The sequence below is a fragment of the Drosophila busckii genome, chromosome X (assembly GCF_011750605.1).
Source record: "Drosophila busckii strain San Diego stock center, stock number 13000-0081.31 chromosome X, ASM1175060v1, whole genome shotgun sequence".
In the NCBI taxonomy this organism is placed as follows: domain Eukaryota; kingdom Metazoa; phylum Arthropoda; class Insecta; order Diptera; family Drosophilidae; genus Drosophila; species Drosophila busckii.
Window position 1 is genome coordinate 9,096,700 of NC_046608.1, and position 17,735 is coordinate 9,114,434.

Sequence of the window (17,735 nt, forward strand, 5' to 3'; positions counted from 1 at the left end):
CAGCAGCAGCAACAACAACAATCAACAGCGGCAACTAGAATTCAAGGCGTATATCTGCAGTCTATAACTACAACAATATATTTAATTAATTTAATTTAGCTTGCCAGCTGAATTGAGATTTCATTGTATAAGCAATTAAGAATATTTTTGTAAATATTTTATGCACGATTTTTCATATGAGATCTATTTGAGATTTTTAAACAATTTTACATGCGGCTTTATTTATATTTAGAATTGTATTTCAATCAATCGTAACTGTATTTATGCTGTGTACCTTTACAATTAGCAGCAGCATATTAATCAATATAAAATTGACAAAATTATTTAGTAAACTTAATTGTACAACAACTAAAGGTAGGTCATGCCTGTCGAACTGACTGACTGACTGTCCGTCCGACTGACTGTAGCAGGAGTAGTCTAACTAAGCGTAGCTAACTGTCTTGAATTGCTTGAGAAAGTCTGGGGGCCATAGGCCTAAAAAACGGGAAATTTGTTGGTCAAACAAGAGTTAAACAGCAAACAAACAAGCTGACAACAAGCAAACAGACAACAAACAACAGACAGACAGACAGACAGTTTTTTTTATTTTTTAATTGCCTACCAAAAATTTTCCATAATCACAAAAAACAGCAGCAGCGACACTTTGGTAGGTTAAATGGACAACGGATTGTCCAACAGCAAGCACAACTAAGACTTGGAATTGTAGAGACAGGCCCTTGACGGCAAACAACAGCAGCTGGAACAATCCGCAGCAGCAACAACGCCAGCAACAACAACAAACACAAATAGGCCGTAAAATTTCTTTTTCAGTTTTGTGTTTCTGCTGCAGAATCTGCGCAACAGCAACAACAACAACAACAACAACAAGTTACGAGCGTTGTAAGCTTTTTGTTTAATATATTTTTGTATGTGTTTATTTTTTAAACGGCTTTTTTCACACTTTAGAAAGTTTTGTACATTTATTTGCTGTGCATGGCAGCTACTGAGCTTTTGAATATTAATGCTACAGCAGCAGCAGCAACAGCTTCAAACAACAGACAAGGCGCAGGCAAGGATAAGTAAAATAAACAATTCAAGCAGCTACCAAAATCATTTTATTACGTAGTAAAATTTGATAACAAGTGGGTGAAATGTCGTTGAACTCAGCAGCAGCAGCAGCAGCAGCAGCAACAGTTACTACAATTTAAACAAAATGTATAAAGCAAGCAGCAATATCTATCAATAAAATAAATGATCCTATTGCTGCTGCTGCTACTGCTGCAAGGCATTTATTGTTATCAGCTGCAACTGCAACTGTTGCTGCCAACGTTGCGCTGCCAAATGTCGTGCGCATATTGCAAAGGCTTAATCAGCAGTGATAACAGCAACAGCAGCAGCGGCTGCAAACAGCCTCAAACATGTTTGAGCTAAACTTGCTACAAAAAACACTCAAACGGCTGCGGCTGCGACTTTGCAGCAACTGCAGAGAGAGAAAGATCAACAAAAGAGAGCACGAGAGACAGAGAGAGCGCGAGAGATTGTTGCTGCTCTGCTGACTGTGCAAAGAGCATGAACAGCTGTTTTTGCAGGTCGACGCGCGTACCATGCGGCGTATGCGCAATGCACTGCACACTGCAGCACAAAAGTGGCACACAAAGAGTCAAAGTTGCTGCTGCTGCTGCTGCTGCCAGCATTTGCATTAGGTAAGAGGAAGCTCAAGCCAAAGCCGCATCCGCTTCAATGTCAGCGAGCGCCCCCAGTGTGTCCCACATTTTGAAATTTGGCACAACAGCAATAAAAAGCAACAAAAAAACAAAAAAGAAAAAAAATAGAAAACGTTGCTCGTATGCAAAACTAATGGAGAGTGCAACCGGCGGCAAAAGGCGGATGTTGTAGCTACGATTGCTTGCATTGCCACTGGCTGTGGCCGCTGTTGTTGTTACGCTTGCTGCTGCTGCTGCTGCTGCTGCAATTTATGCATGCAAAGTTCATTAACATTTGCCAAGGAGCATTGAGCAAATTTTCGCATAGCAAAACTCAAATGTTCTGCTTTCGCTCTGCCACATTTCAGCAGCTTTAATAACACGTTCAACAAGCTGCTGCCGCTCGTGCTCTCGCTGCTGTCTCTACAGCAAAGTGCTTCAGAATCATTTTCAAATTGTACATATTATAATATCCGTAGGAGTAGAAAGTTGGTAATCAATCAATCAATCAATCAATCAATCAAGTGCATGATAACTTTCGCTCTGCTTGCAAATTGCTGCACACTTTTCTTCTACAGCAGCGACTCCTATAGCTGCTGCTGCTGCGGCTGCTACTTCTAGCAAGTTCGTTGCCTAAGTCTTTCGTTTAAGTTCCCTTTAGCAGCTGCTGCCACAAAGTTTGTACGCTAAGCATTTGAAATCAAGCGAAAGTCTAAAGTTCTGGCAATGCAATAAAAATTCAAATTAAAAAAAAAAAATGGGAAAAGTCGCATTGACTGATCGCTACCGGCAACAGCAGAAAAATTACAAATACTTAATTCAAACACAATATAAAAAGACACACAAAACAGCTAAACCAGCCATAAGCAACAACATTGGCAACAGGCTATAGCAGTCAACAATCAAAAGCAACAACTTGCATAGCTTGCAAATCATTGCCACAGGCCCACAGTCATTGCAGTCAGTCATGGACGATGAAGCGGCGTTGCGCCGCTGCTTGCGGCTTGCTGCATTCACTACTGACACACTGACTCTCTGCATTGCCTGCTGCTGCTGCTGCTGCTGCTGCTGCTGTTGCTGCTGTTGTTGCAATTACTGTTGCTGTTGCTGCTTTTGCAATGACCATGAACGTGAAAAATGAGTAAAATATATATACAGCAAAGTGAAAAATAATGAATTCCGGAAGGAAACTGCCGCAACTGGTTTGCTTATTGGGGCTTTTGCATTAGGATTGATGTTGCTGCTGCTGCTGCTGCTGCTGCTGTTGTTGTTGATTTCATTTCAGGCAGTGCTGTTGTTGCTGCTGTTGCACTTTGCATTTTGGTGTCGTAATAGTGAAAAGCCTCATTAGACCATAACAATTGCACACGCTCAGTGAAATTTATCGCATTTTCACACATTTCTGGTAAATCATAAAGAAAACATGCAACAGCAACAGCAACAACAATATAAGTTTCTTTTGTTTTGCTGTTTTGTTGTTAACTTTTTACGCACAGCTTGTTATTTTTTGCGGCAGCAACTATTGCTATTGCTATTGCTATTGCTATTGCTATCGCTGTTGCTGTTGCTGTTGCACTTGACATTCGCTGTAAGGCTTCAACGTTAGCTGATATGTTGATGACAGTTTTGTGTCAGCAGCGATGCGCTTTTGTTGTTAATATTGCCATTGCTGTTGGCATTATTGTTGTTGTTGTTTGGTCTTTGTTATTTATTGCTCTTGCTGTTGCTGTGCACGCTAAAAGGAAGTGGAGAAATCTGAGCCAACAGCCATACAAATCTTACCGCAAACTGGCGAAAAACCAAATAAATACTAATCAAATCAGGCATTGTGACATCTGCAATTGTTTTAACAAACAAATTCAAAACCTAATTTCTTAGGTTTGGTATTAACGCTTTTAAGAATTTTGGACATCCTACAAAGAGTTGCTTACTTTGCAATCCTTGGCCTTAAAACTTTCTCAATTGAAACTTCACTTGAATGATGATGACAACAACAACAACAACAGCAGCAGCAGCAGCAACTGCAGCGATTTCCCTCGAATTTTCCGCAGCTTCGCAGAGCCGCTTGACTGGAACCAAAAAAAAAAAGCTGGAGCTATGAGCTGTGGTTTTGTTTTTTTTTTTTTGTTGGTTGGAAGTCGTTACCGCCAGTCGCTGACCGAAAAAAGTGTGTCAAGTTTTCGACAAAGATCAAGTACATCTTAGATAGTACGTCAAATGTTGTAGCTGCCGCTCAGCTATTGTTGCTGCTGTTGCGCTGCAGTTGTTTGGGGGCAATTGCAGTTGCCATGACCAAAATGTTCTCGAAAATGTTTGGTCTTAGATTTTCATTGCAATTTCCTTGTTGTTAGTCGCTGATTGCTGCAGTGAAAGTGCGCTGGCGTGCAACTAGCAGCCACAACGAGCCCCATTCGCAATTTGGCAGCAAGCAATCAAGCGAACATTTACATTTCCCACGGCAACTTCAGCCTCCGCCACAGTCTTAGCTTTAGCAACTTCTACGCTGATAGCAACAGCAGCAGCAACAGCAACAACAGGTCAATGTACCGCTGTGCTTGGGGTCACTGCGCCAACTGGTGGGCGTCAGTTCTTCTGTTGCTGCTGCTGTAATTTTTGGGACTTGGCGGCTGGCGACCCACATATTTAGGTTTCGTCTACACTGACCTACTGATCGCTGCGATGAGGTGCGGGTCTGGGTCAGAGAAAGGGAGAACTCGTTTGCGGTGAGTGTTCACTTTTGCCACAGTCACCAACACCAAGAACAACATCAGCAAAGCCAACACCAATTGCCAGCATAAATTTATTGTACTCAGCCATTGATTGCTCAATCGTTTCAATTGAAATGCTTAACCAACTGACTGGCCAACTGACTGACTGACACCTGCAGCAATGAGTGCGTTCATCAAGCGAACTGTCAACAGCAGGTTCAAAGAACTCTCCGAGCGTCCATTCACTATCGTGGCTCGATGCTTGATTAGGCTTTCAAGACGTCACCTTTCGACGTGATCAACAACTATTAAACATCATCAATCTTCAAAAGACAACAACTATAGCTAACACAGGCGTAGCTAGGGTGTAATTTAAGGGGGAAGCACCTGTCGGCAGTTACAGCGTTTGTTATTAATGTAACATCCATTTGTTATTGATGTAACTCTATTTAATTCTTCAGTTGAAAGCGACGTTTACTTGCTTAACTTACTCTGAATGTCGCTGAGTTACAGCCTTGCGACATTTGAACAACGCACCCTTTCGTTCTTCATGTAACAACATTTTGTTATTGATGTAACTTTCATAATTGTCATCCGATTCGATTTGGCCAAAATATTTGCCAAATTTAAATGCAGTTTCATTTGAATGAATCTCACGAGTCTAACAAGGCGTGAAAACTTTGATATCGGATGCCGCTTCGCAAAATTATTAAAGTGAGATATTTCACAGAAATTTGTCTTGTTTATTTACTATTATGTTCATAACTTCGCCAAATAATTTTTAATTGCTGCTTTCCACGCCACATATAGACGCTAAAGCTTTGGATCGATATTGTTTTAGCTGAGTTATGCTTTGCAAGTTTGAAATGAAAAAAAGTTATCTTCAGGCATTGGGTTTTCTTGCCCTAACTATTTTCAAAAACAATTTTTTATTGATCGAACACACAACATTTGTTTATTTAGTATCTCATGAGTAAATTAGCCTAAAAACACTTTCTTTGTTTTTTTTTGGCCGGGGATTTTATTTAGCCGAGATTATAGTTCTAAAGTTAAAAATGATATGAAATGACGGACAGGCATCAGTTTGGCAAAAATTCAAAGAGGGTAACATCACGTTTTTGACAAATATCAATTTGAAATGCAGTTTCGTTAAGATTTCATCTCACGAGTAACAATGCATTAAATCTATGAAACGGGACGCCGTTTGCTGAATTAGTTGTTATCAAAGTTGGATATTTAACAGAAATTTGCTTTGTTTCTTTTGCTTATATCTTTAGTAAAAGATTCTTAAATCAAACATGCTTATACTCATTTGAATTGTATTTGAAACGCCAATATAAAATGGTCTAACTTAGTTTTATCGGGCTTTTTGTCGCTGAACTTCAACCTTTCAAAGCTTGAACAACGCAACCGCTTGGTATTGATGTTACAAATTTTAGTTATTGATGTAACTCTATTTTTTTTCTCCAGTTAAGATTGTCGTTCGCTGCAGTCTGCCAATGAGAAAACACTTACCTTACTTACCTTGTTTGTCCACCAGACTTACCTACGCCTATTATCCAGCTTTCAGTTATACCCAATTCGAATTAAACTGTTACATTCAACTTGAACTTAGTTCTTTTCTTAGTACGTACAACTCAACGATTTGTTGTTGATGTACAAAGCAACAATTATTGCAAACGTGCAACACAACCATTGGTTGTTGATGTACACAGCAGCAATTGTTGTTCATAAGCAACAAAACCATTGGATGTTGATGTAAAAACGTTAGTAACAAAAGTTTTTCGTTTTGTACATCAGCAACCAAAAGTTGTTTGTTTGTACATCAGCAACCATTGGTTGTTTGTTTGTACATCAGCAACCATTAGTTGTTTGTTTGTACATCAACAACCAAAGGTTGTTTGTCATGTACATCAGCAACCATTGGTTGTCTGTTTTGCACATCAACAACCATTGATTGTTTGTTTGTATATCAGCAACCATTGGTTGTTTGTTTGTACATCAACAACCAAAAGTTTTTTGCTTTGTACATCAGCATCTAAAGGTTGTTTGTCTTGTACATCAGCAACCAAAGGTTGATTGTTTTGTACATCAGCAACCATTGGTTGTTTCTTTGTACATCAACAACCAATGGCCATGTACATCAAGATCTAATGGTTGTGATGTACGTTAACAACAATTGTTTCGCTAATATAGAGCTTATCGAAGCTTGATATTTCACAGAAATTGATCTTCTTTGTTTATCATTTGGTTTATATCTTTGTCAAAAAATTTTTAATTCATACATATTTATGCTCATTTTAATTGTACTTTTCACGATAACATAATGAGGTATAAAACATCTGGATAAGATTTTATTTAGCCGAGTTATAGCTTTCTAAAGCTTGAAATTGAACAAAAAGTAGCTCATCAGCATTGGTTTTACTACCATAACTTAGTCTAAAAAATTTTTTATCAATCAAACACAGCAGAATTTGTTTATTTACAGTCTCATGAGTAAATTAAGCCAAAATACTCTTTACTCCGATTTTTTTTGGACGAGATATAGCTTCTCAAAGTTTAAAAGTGATATGAAATGAAGACGGCATCATTTTTGGCAAAAATTCAAAGGGGTTACATCACGTTTTTTGCCAAAATATCGAAAATCTTAGATTTTCCAAATTTGAATGCAGTTTTGTTATGATGCATCTCACGAGTCTAACAAAGCATTAAACTCTAAAATCGGACGCCGTTTCTCTGAATTATAGCTTATCTAAGTTGGATATTCGACAGAAAATGTTCTAATTTGCTCACTCTTTTGTTTTTAGCTTTGCCAAATAATTAATTTTTATGTTCATTTGAATTGTGTTTGCAACAGTTAAGCCGCAGCTGCGATGGCAGGGTTACAGCTTGTCAAACCTTGAATTTAAATAAAACACAAGCACACAGCATTTGTTTTTTAGCCATATATTGGTCAAAAATCGTCCGATTCTTGAATAAATTGCTTGATATATATTGCTCATATTGAGTGCAATGTATTTGTACAGGAACTGGTTGTTGTCTCCGCTAAGTGTTCATCTTGCAAGTATGCAAAGCTTTTATGCACGGAAATTTCGCATACAAAATGTAAAAAAGACTTGAGCAACGAACTTGCTGACCATATATCAAGTACGTTGCTCAAGTCATCAGCATTTTTGCGCCTTCGAATAGTCCTGCCAGCTAAGCTGAAATGCCTGTATTCTGTATAATAATTGTTTATTTTTTGCCAAAGGGTTTTGTTAATAATACTACAATTTAGCAGCTTAGCCTTACAACTAAACCTAAAGGCATGCAATATAGCAAACATAAATATTATTATCACAAATACTAATAAGGACTACAAAAGAATACAAATAAAGAAACTTGAATACAAATAGAGAAATATTAACAAAGCAGCTACAGGGCATCTGGTCGATTATAACAACATGTGAGCATGCAAATGAAAAATCAAATAAATCTGATATTTGTATACAAGCAATTATATAAGCATTAATAATTTCATAATTACATATGCAGAGCTTAGCTTTCAATGTGATTAAAAACATTTCGTTGTTTGTCGTTGTTTTTTGTTTTCTTTTTCAGTTAAGGCAAAGCTTGTGTATGGTCATGCGGCAAGTTGCTTGAGTATGTTGCATGCAACTTTCCAACTCGCATGCAACTTGCCCAAAACGAAGTGTGTACCTCACCTTGATTGGTGTCTTGTGCTATTTTCATATGCGCGCACTGTTGCCGCTGATAACCCAATATCCCAGTTAAATATGAAATTAAAAGCCGTAAAAGCCAAGGGAATTTGAATAAGAGAAAGAGAGAGAGAGAGAGAGCTAATTCGTCAATTATTTCGACAAGAAATAATAACAATTACGTTAACACCGCATGAGGCAATACACTAACTAAATTTCAAAACGATTGAAATATAAAAAAGCTAAAAGCAACTAAATATGTTTAAAGTAAATTAAAAAGCAAAAGCGTTGCATTAATTCTATAATATGTTTTCATATGATTATGTTATATATTATGCTATAGTTGACATCATTTTATTTAGGAAGTGTATGCTTAAGTCCCAGCTGCGTGGGCGTTGGTATTTGTCGTAGGCACGACCAATGTCGCGTACTCTGAGTACTTTCAATTGTCGCCAACTTCGCTGCTTCCGTCACGTCGCCACGCACGCCAGTGCCCCCGCCCAGTGTCCAAATGAATATATAAAAGCATTGAGGCGCTCCGGCCGGCGTTTCTTTTGTCAACACAATGCCAAGCAGACAATGCTCACTGCTAACGCTGAGCTTGAGCCTGGGTCTGATCGCAGCGATGACTGCAGCGGCTGCCAGTCGAGCGCGCTTGAAGATGGCCGTGCCGCCAGCGCCACGCTGGGGCGCCAACATGCAAATGCTGCGCAGGCACAACAGTAAGTAAGTGATGGAGCCGCTTGAGTTACGCATAGCCAAATGGCTTTGATTGCAGGCGCTGCGTTCGACTACTGGACAGAGAATAGCGATAGCAATATTTGGGAGCACTGTGGACTGTTTGAGGGCGACATAATGCTGCATCGCGAGCTGCTGCGCAACGGGCTGCTGAACGAGCGACAGACTTGGCCCGAGGCTGTGGTGCCGTTCTATATTGATCCGCAGGACTTCAGTGAGTAGTTGCAGTGGCAAGTGCTTTGTCTAGGGCTTAATGCACATTCTATAGTTGCACACAGCGGTCAACCAGACGATGATCATACTCAAGGCCTTCAAGGAGTATCATGAGCGCAGCTGCATACGCTTTCGTCCCTACGAGGAGGACGACAAGCACTGGCTGCTCATCAAGGGCAACTACTCGGGCTGCTGGTCGAGCGTGGGTCGCCGCCAGGGCGGTCAAGTACTGAATCTGAACACGCCCAAGTGCGTTACCCATGGCGTTGTAGTGCACGAGCTGCTCCATGCGCTGGGCTTCTATCATCAGCAGAGCGCCACGGAGCGTGATGAGTACGTCAAGATCAACTGGGAGAACATACTCGATGGCCACGCCCACAACTTTAATAAATACGCGCGCACGCACATCACCAACTTTGGCGTGGAGTACGACTACCAAAGCGTGATGCACTACAGCGCGCTGGCGTTCAGCAGGAATGGCAAACCCACCATAGAACCACTGGTAAGCTGATCCTCTGATCCATTGCGCTTGCTAATACGCTAATTGCTTGCAGGATCCGTACGCAGCGCTGGGCCAGCGACGTGGTCTATCCGACAAGGACATCTCCAAGCTGAACGAGATGTATGAGCAGGACTGCGGCAGCTTCAATGGCTTTGGCCTGGGCGGCTATCTCAACGAGCTGTTGGACTACTTTGAAGGCAACTTAGCAGACTTGTTTGGTTAGTGCACATTGAGAACTTTAATTATGGAACAAACTGTATACATATAAATGTTTATATAGTATATAAAATAGAACTTGATTAACACACTTTGTCGCTTTTCCACTTCAAGCCAGCCACAAGACAGTCTAGCGCATCTCTTATGCATATAATATGTATATATATATATGTATGTTTGTATATAAGATATAATATTGATATTTGAAAATCTCGCTAATTCGAGTTGTCTTTTGCTACTTTTCACTACATTCAATATATTCGTGCGTAGCGCTCATACTTATATAATAGTGATTATGTAACAGTAGTTAATATGCTTTTATATATAACATATAATCTCAACAGTTGACACACTTGCTGTGGGTTTTACTCCAGTTGCGTTTAGCTACGTTAAGTTAACCGCTTTCGGTAGCGCACGCTAAAAAAAAAAAATGTACAACTTAATAGATAAAATCTTATTTTATAATCTTACTTTTCTATGTGAATACTGTATCTATAAAGTACAATCACGATAATTCGATTAACTACGATCCCTTAACAACTTTACTTACATATATATATTATTCGATTAATTATTTTCCAAGTATGCAACATTTATATTTATACTATGGCTTAACAGATTTAAAATGCTGCTGATAGAATTCAATATAAAGGCAAACATTTAAGGCTATGAGTATTAGTTAACAAAATAGCGAGTCTTGTTTAAAACATTTTGAATGCAACGTCAATGTAAAACTTAAAATATATATATAAAATATATATGTTTTGTTTTCTTAAACTCTAAACTCTAGACATTCATAAATGTAATAGCAACATTTAGACAACAGTTTTATAAACTTTGCATGATCGTAGTTAATCGAGTTAATGCGACATGGATTTATCGAGATTGCACTTTATAGAAAAACTGCTAGGATTGCGCCACAAAGAATGTAAATTGGCTAATCTCGTCCAGTGTCTGGGCAGCGTCTCGCTGCAGCGATGGATTATTCTCCTGCTCGGCCAGCGCCTGCAGCGCGCTTCGCAGCTCTGCGCTCCAAATGTGCTGCACGCCCCGCAGACTGAAGCGCGCCAGCAACATGAGCAGCTGACAGGCGCGTTGACGCAGCAACTGATGACGGCTCTGGAGCAGACTCACTAGACGCAGCCGCGAGTCAAAGACAATCTTCTCCACAAGCTCCGCATTCTCGGGCAGCTCGCGCAGCACGCAGCAGAACAACGCGAGCAAGCAGCTGGCCAAGCGCACGCTATGCGCATTACTGAAATCTGTAAATGAAACATTTAGTTGAGGACTAAGACTTGGCGCTTGGGACGTACCATGGGTCAAAAAGTTGATAAACATATCATTGACCGCCAGTATAGCAACTGCATCGCAAAATTGGCTGAGAAACTGCTGATTCTGATGGGCGAGATTGCAGACGAGCTCGTATAAGCTACAGGCGGTGCTCATTTCCTCGGCGCTGAGATCGCTCACACTGCGCAGCGTGCGGCTGAGCGAGGCGCCCATGACCGCTGGCAGTGATGCTGCCGAGTCTGTAAGCGGACGCTGGGAGAGCAGCAGCTTGCAGGCGTACATGAGATTCGGCACCAGCTTGACATCGATGTACACTTTCTTAATGGCCTCCAGCGTTAGCTCGGGATCAGCGAGCACAAAGGGCAGCGAAAGCAACTGGGCCACACTTTGCAGCACTTTGGGTATGGCCTTGGAGTTGCGCAGCGGTGCGACAATAATACTAACCAGATTATGCTGCTTCAGCGAGTCGAACTCACCATCCAATAGCTCCTGCATGGAGCGATGCAAAAAGGCCAGCCACTCGTCGTTCTCAATGGGCGGACTCTGTGATTCATCGCAGCTGTCCCAGCCGGGCAGCAGACAAGGCGGAGAGTTTCTGCAAATAAAATAGCACATAAATAATAATATGGAAAGCAAGCAGCAACTGAACTTACTCGCTGCTCAGCTTCTCTTCGTTGGTGGAGTGCATGGACTGCTTCAGCTGCTGTGACTTTTTCTCCTGTTGTTGCTGCTGCTGCTGTTGCTGTTGATATTGATTTTGCTGCTGCTGCTGCTGCTGCTCTCTTTGCACCTGTGACTGCTGTGTGAGCATCTCCGTTGTCTTACGCTGCGCCTCGGTGTCAATGCTTTGGCCCAGACGCAGCGAAAAGTTGTCCAGATTCTGGCTAAGCTTACGTTTTTCCAAATCCTTGCTGCGCGACTGCTTTTGGGATAGCTTTAGCTTGGACTTTGATTGGCTGCATCTGGCCGCATTTGTGGAATGCGCATCCAAGGCGAAATTGTCATTGAGATGATTGAGTATCATGTTGTTGTTGCCGCTAACAAAGCAAGTTTGGGAATTAACCAGTGGCATAGCGCCAGCAGCTGCCACATTGGGCAGCATATCCTTGTTGTAGGATACCTCCGCAAAAGGTACCACCAGCTGCTGCACATTGTCTTCCATGTCCGTTTCCAGCTGCTCTATGTCGCTGGGCGCTATGGCATTGATGCTATCCCGGGAGCTGATTAAGTTATCATTGTGGCCCTCGTTGAGCCGTAGTGCAGCCAGCACATCGCCCAAATCTGCGCCTTTATAGCTGCAAATCAATAAATTGCAATTAAATTATACAGTTTATATATTCAAAATTTATACGCACATGGATTGCTGCAATTTTTTGTTCTTGAGCAGCTGTGGATTAATAAATGGTGAGCTCTGCGCCGCCTGCACTTCGGCAATGTACAGCTTGCCCTCGACGAAGGGATGACAGAGCAGCTGCGTCCAGGATATGCGCATGCCAGGATCTTTCTCAAGTAAACCCTGCAAAAAGGAACGGCAATCGCTACTCAAAGTGCTGGGCCACTTGACGTCCTCGTGCTTGATCAGCTTCACCAAGTGCAGTATGGAGGTGGCGCAAAAGGGCGGCTGTCCCGCCATGCTCTCATAAGCTATGCAACCCAGCGACCACATGTCCGCATGATGATCATACGGCTGCTCAGCCAGCAGCTCCGGCGCCATATAGAGTGGTGTGCCCTTGATTGAAGTGAGCACATGTGTGCCCATTGTCATGTTGCGCGCCAAGCCAAAGTCACATAGCTTGGCATTCTTATTCTTGTCCAGCAGCACATTCTGTGGCTTTAGATCCCGATGCAGAATGCGATTCGAATGCAAATAGTACAATGCCGACACCAAGTGGCAAACAACAAGCTGTGCCTCCTCCTCGGGCATGGAACCATTGAAGGACAGAAAACGATGTAGATCCATTAGAGCAAATTCGGTGACCACAAACAGATCAAACTTCGATTCGAAAGATTCCATCATTTCGATGACATGCGGATGCTTGAGACGCGCCTGTATATCGCATTCACGTCGTAGATTCTTCAACTCACGATTTGAGCGCCCGCGCTGCAATTAAATGGCTCATTATGCAGCTCACAAGCAAAAAAAAAAAAAAAACAAAAACAAAAACAAGCTTAAGAAAAATGAATACATACCTTGGATATGACTTTGATGGCCACAACTTTATCATCCTCGCGTCGGTACGCCTTGTACACGCAGCCAAAGGAGCCTTGGCCGATGAGCGAGCTTACCGCATAGCGGTCCATGATGCACCAGTTGCTTTCACACTTTTTGTATTCAATATTATTTTTGCCAGGCCAAGCGACAGGTAGAGAGGTCTGATAGGCTCGAACGATAGCAAGCGCGAAAGCAAACAACCCTCATCCATTACATTGCACACAAGCAAGCAGTGCAGCAAGAAGTCAATGCGTAGGCGAGCTGAATGCGAGAAAGAGAGCCAAATAATATAGGCAGTTTTCAAGGCTATCGACCAATCGATAATTCTGAGAAATCGTTTTAGCAGCTGCGCACAACAGCTGTATGCTAAGAAATTTCCAGCTGTATCGAAAAACCTGCAGCAGCTGAGAGCTCAAGATTTGCGCACACAAGTGAATAGTCGAGATGAATAATAGTAATAGTAAACAAAACGCGTTTTGCCATTCGCAGCAGGCTTAGGGAGCTGCATTGAGAAAAAAAAGATCAACAAAAACATATATATAATCAAATATATAATGATCAAGAGACATTCTTAAGCAAATTGACGGCAAAGCAAACGCACAAATATGCGCGAGCCCAATATATATGTGATTTTATCGCATGCGCTAATTGGTAAGTTCAATGCCAAATGATAATAGGCCGGCCGCCTTATGATTTGTTAATGTATATACGCAATTTCTGCAGGCTCCGGCTTCTTTTTCTTGTATATGCATCATGTGCGCGTTATATTTGAGACGCGCACCAATATACGGCATCTCAATCAGCTGGAGCGCGAGTCCATGTTACGACGCGAGGATGCGCTCTACTACACATTCTACAAGAAGCTGGCCGACAGCCCAGACTTTTGGCAGGGCTATGAGCAATTAAAAAATGTCACAGACATTGAATATCCGCATAGCGTTAATGTGCTGCAACGCTTCTACGTGTTGCCAGAGCTAATGACGGCGTAAGTATGCCGCCGCACCCAGCCTTCAATTAAAACGATATTTCAAGCTTGCTATCTCTTTCTCTCTCGTTTCAACCCCAACTTGCACTTGCAATTGCAATTGCTTGCAGCTATTTTTTCCACATTGTGCGCGCGTTCAATCCGGGCGTGCAGCCAATGCTGTTCTATTTTGAGTTTGTTTGGCTCATGGGCGGTGTAACATTGCTGGTGCTCTATCTCTATGGGACGCTGCTGAGCGAGAACGTATTCGGTGGCATTTACGGCGTGATCTCATATCTAATGTTCCACAGCTTTGCAGCCAAGATCTATGAGCGCCCGATGGCGCGTGAAAACTTTGCATTTCCTTTTATATTCCTACAAATGTTTTATTTATGCATTTGCATTGGACGCCTGCTGCATCGACAAAAGCACAGCTCGCGTCTCTTTATGGTGAGTCAGTCAGTCAGTGTTATGTCTATATGTTAATAATTGTAATATAAACATTTTGCTTTTAGATTTTTGCCATGTCACTGTTTACAACCTGCGCTCTCCTCTCCTGGCAATTCTCGCCTTTTCTATTTGTCACTCAACTAGTCATAATGGTGACGCTGTGGAGCATCAGCTCCATGCCCGCGGGTCTTACCAATTCCTTTGCCATGGACTACTCTATCTCCCATTTGCTGGGCAGCTTCATGGCTTTTGCGCTGTCGCATGGCAACAATCTATTTCTTTTCAATGGCCAACTAAGCATCTCACTTAGCCTATTCCTGATAACTATTGTGCGACGGGTGCGCAGTCGACGCTGCTCCAATGAGCTGCTGCCGGGCAATTACTTCTCCTTGAAGTTCATATTGCTGGCACTGCTGTTTGTGGGCAGCATGCAGGGCAAGCTGCTTGATGTAATGAACAAGGCGGGACTGCTAAATGAACACAGCGCAACAGACATGCACTACATGGAGCTAATGGGTCACTGGGTGCTGCAGGCCAAGCTCAACTTTGTCACCAATCTATCCGCTTGCAATCCGCTTTATGAACGCGTTGAGTGGCCGGAGCTCTGGCAGCTGGTGAAGACGCTAATTGTGAAGCCCTATTGCATGTATGGCGTGGTCATGCTGGCCATGTTCTTTCGCAAATGGCGCAAAAGCAATGCGTCCTCGGCCCCCAGCGCTGAGCAAGTGGTGCGCGCACGCAACTATGTGCTTGAAGATTTTCTCGAGGAGCATCATGTGTCCATGGGCGACTTTACCAACAAGCAGACCGAACAGCAGCTGCAACAATGCTTCGCCATGCTCGAGAGCTGTGATCACGATTACGAGCGCTACAAGCGTGAGAAGGTCAAAATGCAGCAGGAGCCGCCACTAGAGCGCGAGGACTTTATGCAGGACATTAAGCGCTTGAAGGCGCAGATACATCGCAACAGCGACAAGCAGCGCAAGGAGCGCGAGCAGGCGACCGATCCACATGCCAAAGATGCAACAGCAGAAACTGCTCAGCCAAAGACAAAGTCAAAGACAGCCGAGTCGAAGGCTGAAGCAGATGCTAAAGCCGATGATGAAGCACAAGCAGAGGCAGATGCAGATGCAGATGATGAGGCGCTGCCGTCCAAAGAGCGTCACAACAACAAGGATAAGGAAAAGGAGACAGCCAATGGCGGCAAGCGTCGCAGCACAAAGCGTCGCGACTCTGTGGTGCCGACGGCCAATCCACAGATTCTAAATCTCCACTACATGTACAGCTTCATGCAGATGCTGATCTTCACCTTGTTTGGCCTCTCTGTGCGGAAGCTTTTCTTTCTAAGCTTCACACAGGGCTGTGTCATAGCGCCGACAATCTGCTCCAAGGTCTGGTACCATCGGCAGCGCAATATATTCTGGTCTGTGTCGCTGGCCGTTTTTCTGCTCAGCATGTTCGATCCGGGCTTGGTGGTGCGTATAACAAATTATGGAGGAAATTATTGCTAATTGGAACTAACTATTGATTTTCCCACAGAACATACGTGAGGAGTACTTTCCCAGCCGTCGTATGCAGACATCTGATGATCTTGAGGGTATGCTTGAGTGGATTAAATTGAATACGGAGCGTGATGCAGTGTTCGCTGGCCCTGTTGAGATCATTGGCACTGTGCACTTGACCACCAAACGTCCGATAGTCAATCATGCGCATCTTGAAATGCGTCAAATGTCGTAAGTACCTATGACAATTGTTGCTTGTCATGTTGCCATGTGACCAAATGTGACTCTATCTTTCCAACAACACAGCGAGCGCACGGAGCACGTTTACTCTGTGTACAGTCGGCAACAGTCTTCGGATATTTACAATCAATGCGCACAGCTGCGAATCCAATACTTGATCATATCGCTAGACGAATGCACCAATGAAGTGCGGTAAGCTATCAGCACTTCAAGTGCAAACAGATTCTATTTATAGCTGCATAGCCGATGCCGCCGCCGCCGTACCTATTTATATTTTGATTACAATGTCTATTTTTGTTTTTTCCATGCACGCTGCAGCGATGACTGTGACATTTTGTCCATTTGGGATGATAAGCAGCCGGCGTATCGCAAGTATCCACAATTCTGTCACGAGCTGCTGCAGAAGAATGTGCCAAGCTTTCTGAAGGTCTATGCCAATGAGAAATATGGCGTAATTAAAATGTTCTCCCAGAGTGTGCAAATCAATCTGAAGCACAACATTATGCCCGAGATGTCCATGTGAGACAGGATGCCGGCCCAGGCGGAAAGCCCTCCCAAGGGCTGAAGTGGCAGGGCCAGCAGCAAACTCCTCCAAACAACTCTCACATCCCCACACTCCGACAATGCGTCTCGCATATTGAGAACAAAAATATTATAATTATTAACTAATCTACAATATGTATTAGTGTTTAGCTTGCGGGCGACGACGAGCGAGCGAGCGAGCGCGTCTCGTGTCTGCCACAAGTGAAATGAAAATATTGTTGAAACCAAAAAGCAAACAGCAAAAATCGCAACTACAAAACTAAGCATAAACTAATGCGCTTTACTTACGTTTAGTTAAGCATACAGTAGTACTTCCATGTTGCAAACACACTTTTGGTTACAAAATGTAATGCATTCCCCGCAAACCCAAACCCAAACCCAACCCCATCCCACTTCCCATTTAGCAATCAGCAACCAAACAGCTCAGACAGTTGTGTATGGCATGGCTAACTTTTAAAACCGACAAAATACTTTTTGCATACTTTTACTATGTGTTAAGTTTAAGCTAATCTAACTAACTAAGCTCGTTGCATACCATATTCAGTACTGTATTCGATATGTGTATGCACTATGCGCTCTGACTAAGCCGCGTCCGTTGGGCCTAGCCAACCGATGTTAACTAATCAGCTATATTTGTATATGTATATGTATGTAATAGTAGTGTATATCTATTTCGATTTAAAATACAACAGGAAATAATTACAAGTCTATTACAAATATAAAATAAAAAGTTACAGAAAATATCAAGAAAACACCAACATTGAGATTTTATTTCTC

General features: G+C 42.4%; 3 protein-coding genes across 4 annotated transcripts; 2 read left to right on the plus strand and 1 right to left on the minus strand.

Moving 5' to 3' along the window:
* Nucleotides 1-8,653: 8,653 nt before the first annotated feature.
* LOC108605320 (zinc metalloproteinase nas-14) lies at nt 8,654-9,764 on the plus strand. Its single transcript, XM_017994990.1, has 4 exons — nt 8,654-8,810; nt 8,867-9,040; nt 9,105-9,541; nt 9,594-9,764. The coding sequence occupies exons 1-4, from the start codon at nt 8,654-8,656 to the stop codon at nt 9,762-9,764; spliced, it is 939 nt and encodes a 312-aa protein (XP_017850479.1).
* Nucleotides 9,765-10,502: 738 nt separating this feature from the next.
* On the minus strand, nt 10,503-13,428 carry LOC108607099 (serine/threonine-protein kinase fused). 2 transcript variants are annotated; one of them, XM_017997723.2, is made up of 5 exons: nt 13,238-13,423; nt 12,403-13,148; nt 11,701-12,342; nt 11,071-11,642; nt 10,503-11,019 (listed from the first exon to the last, which is right to left on the minus strand). In XM_017997723.2, the coding sequence occupies exons 1-5, from the start codon at nt 13,346-13,348 to the stop codon at nt 10,664-10,666; spliced, it is 2,427 nt and encodes an 808-aa protein (XP_017853212.1). In that variant the 5' UTR covers nt 13,349-13,423; the 3' UTR covers nt 10,503-10,663. The 2 variants fall into 2 exon arrangements, with proteins under 2 accessions (XP_017853212.1, XP_017853213.1); XM_017997724.2 differs by lacking the exon at nt 10,503-11,019 and having other exon boundaries at nt 11,569-11,642; nt 11,697-12,342; nt 13,238-13,428.
* A 224-nt stretch (nt 13,429-13,652) lies between these two features.
* On the plus strand, nt 13,653-17,680 carry LOC108607162 (C-mannosyltransferase dpy-19 homolog). The gene is made up of 7 exons (XM_017997812.2): nt 13,653-13,910; nt 13,983-14,244; nt 14,355-14,673; nt 14,739-16,148; nt 16,213-16,406; nt 16,482-16,607; nt 16,734-17,680. The coding sequence occupies exons 1-7, from the start codon at nt 13,865-13,867 to the stop codon at nt 16,936-16,938; spliced, it is 2,562 nt and encodes an 853-aa protein (XP_017853301.1). The 5' UTR covers nt 13,653-13,864; the 3' UTR covers nt 16,939-17,680.
* Nucleotides 17,681-17,735: the final 55 nt, after the last annotated feature.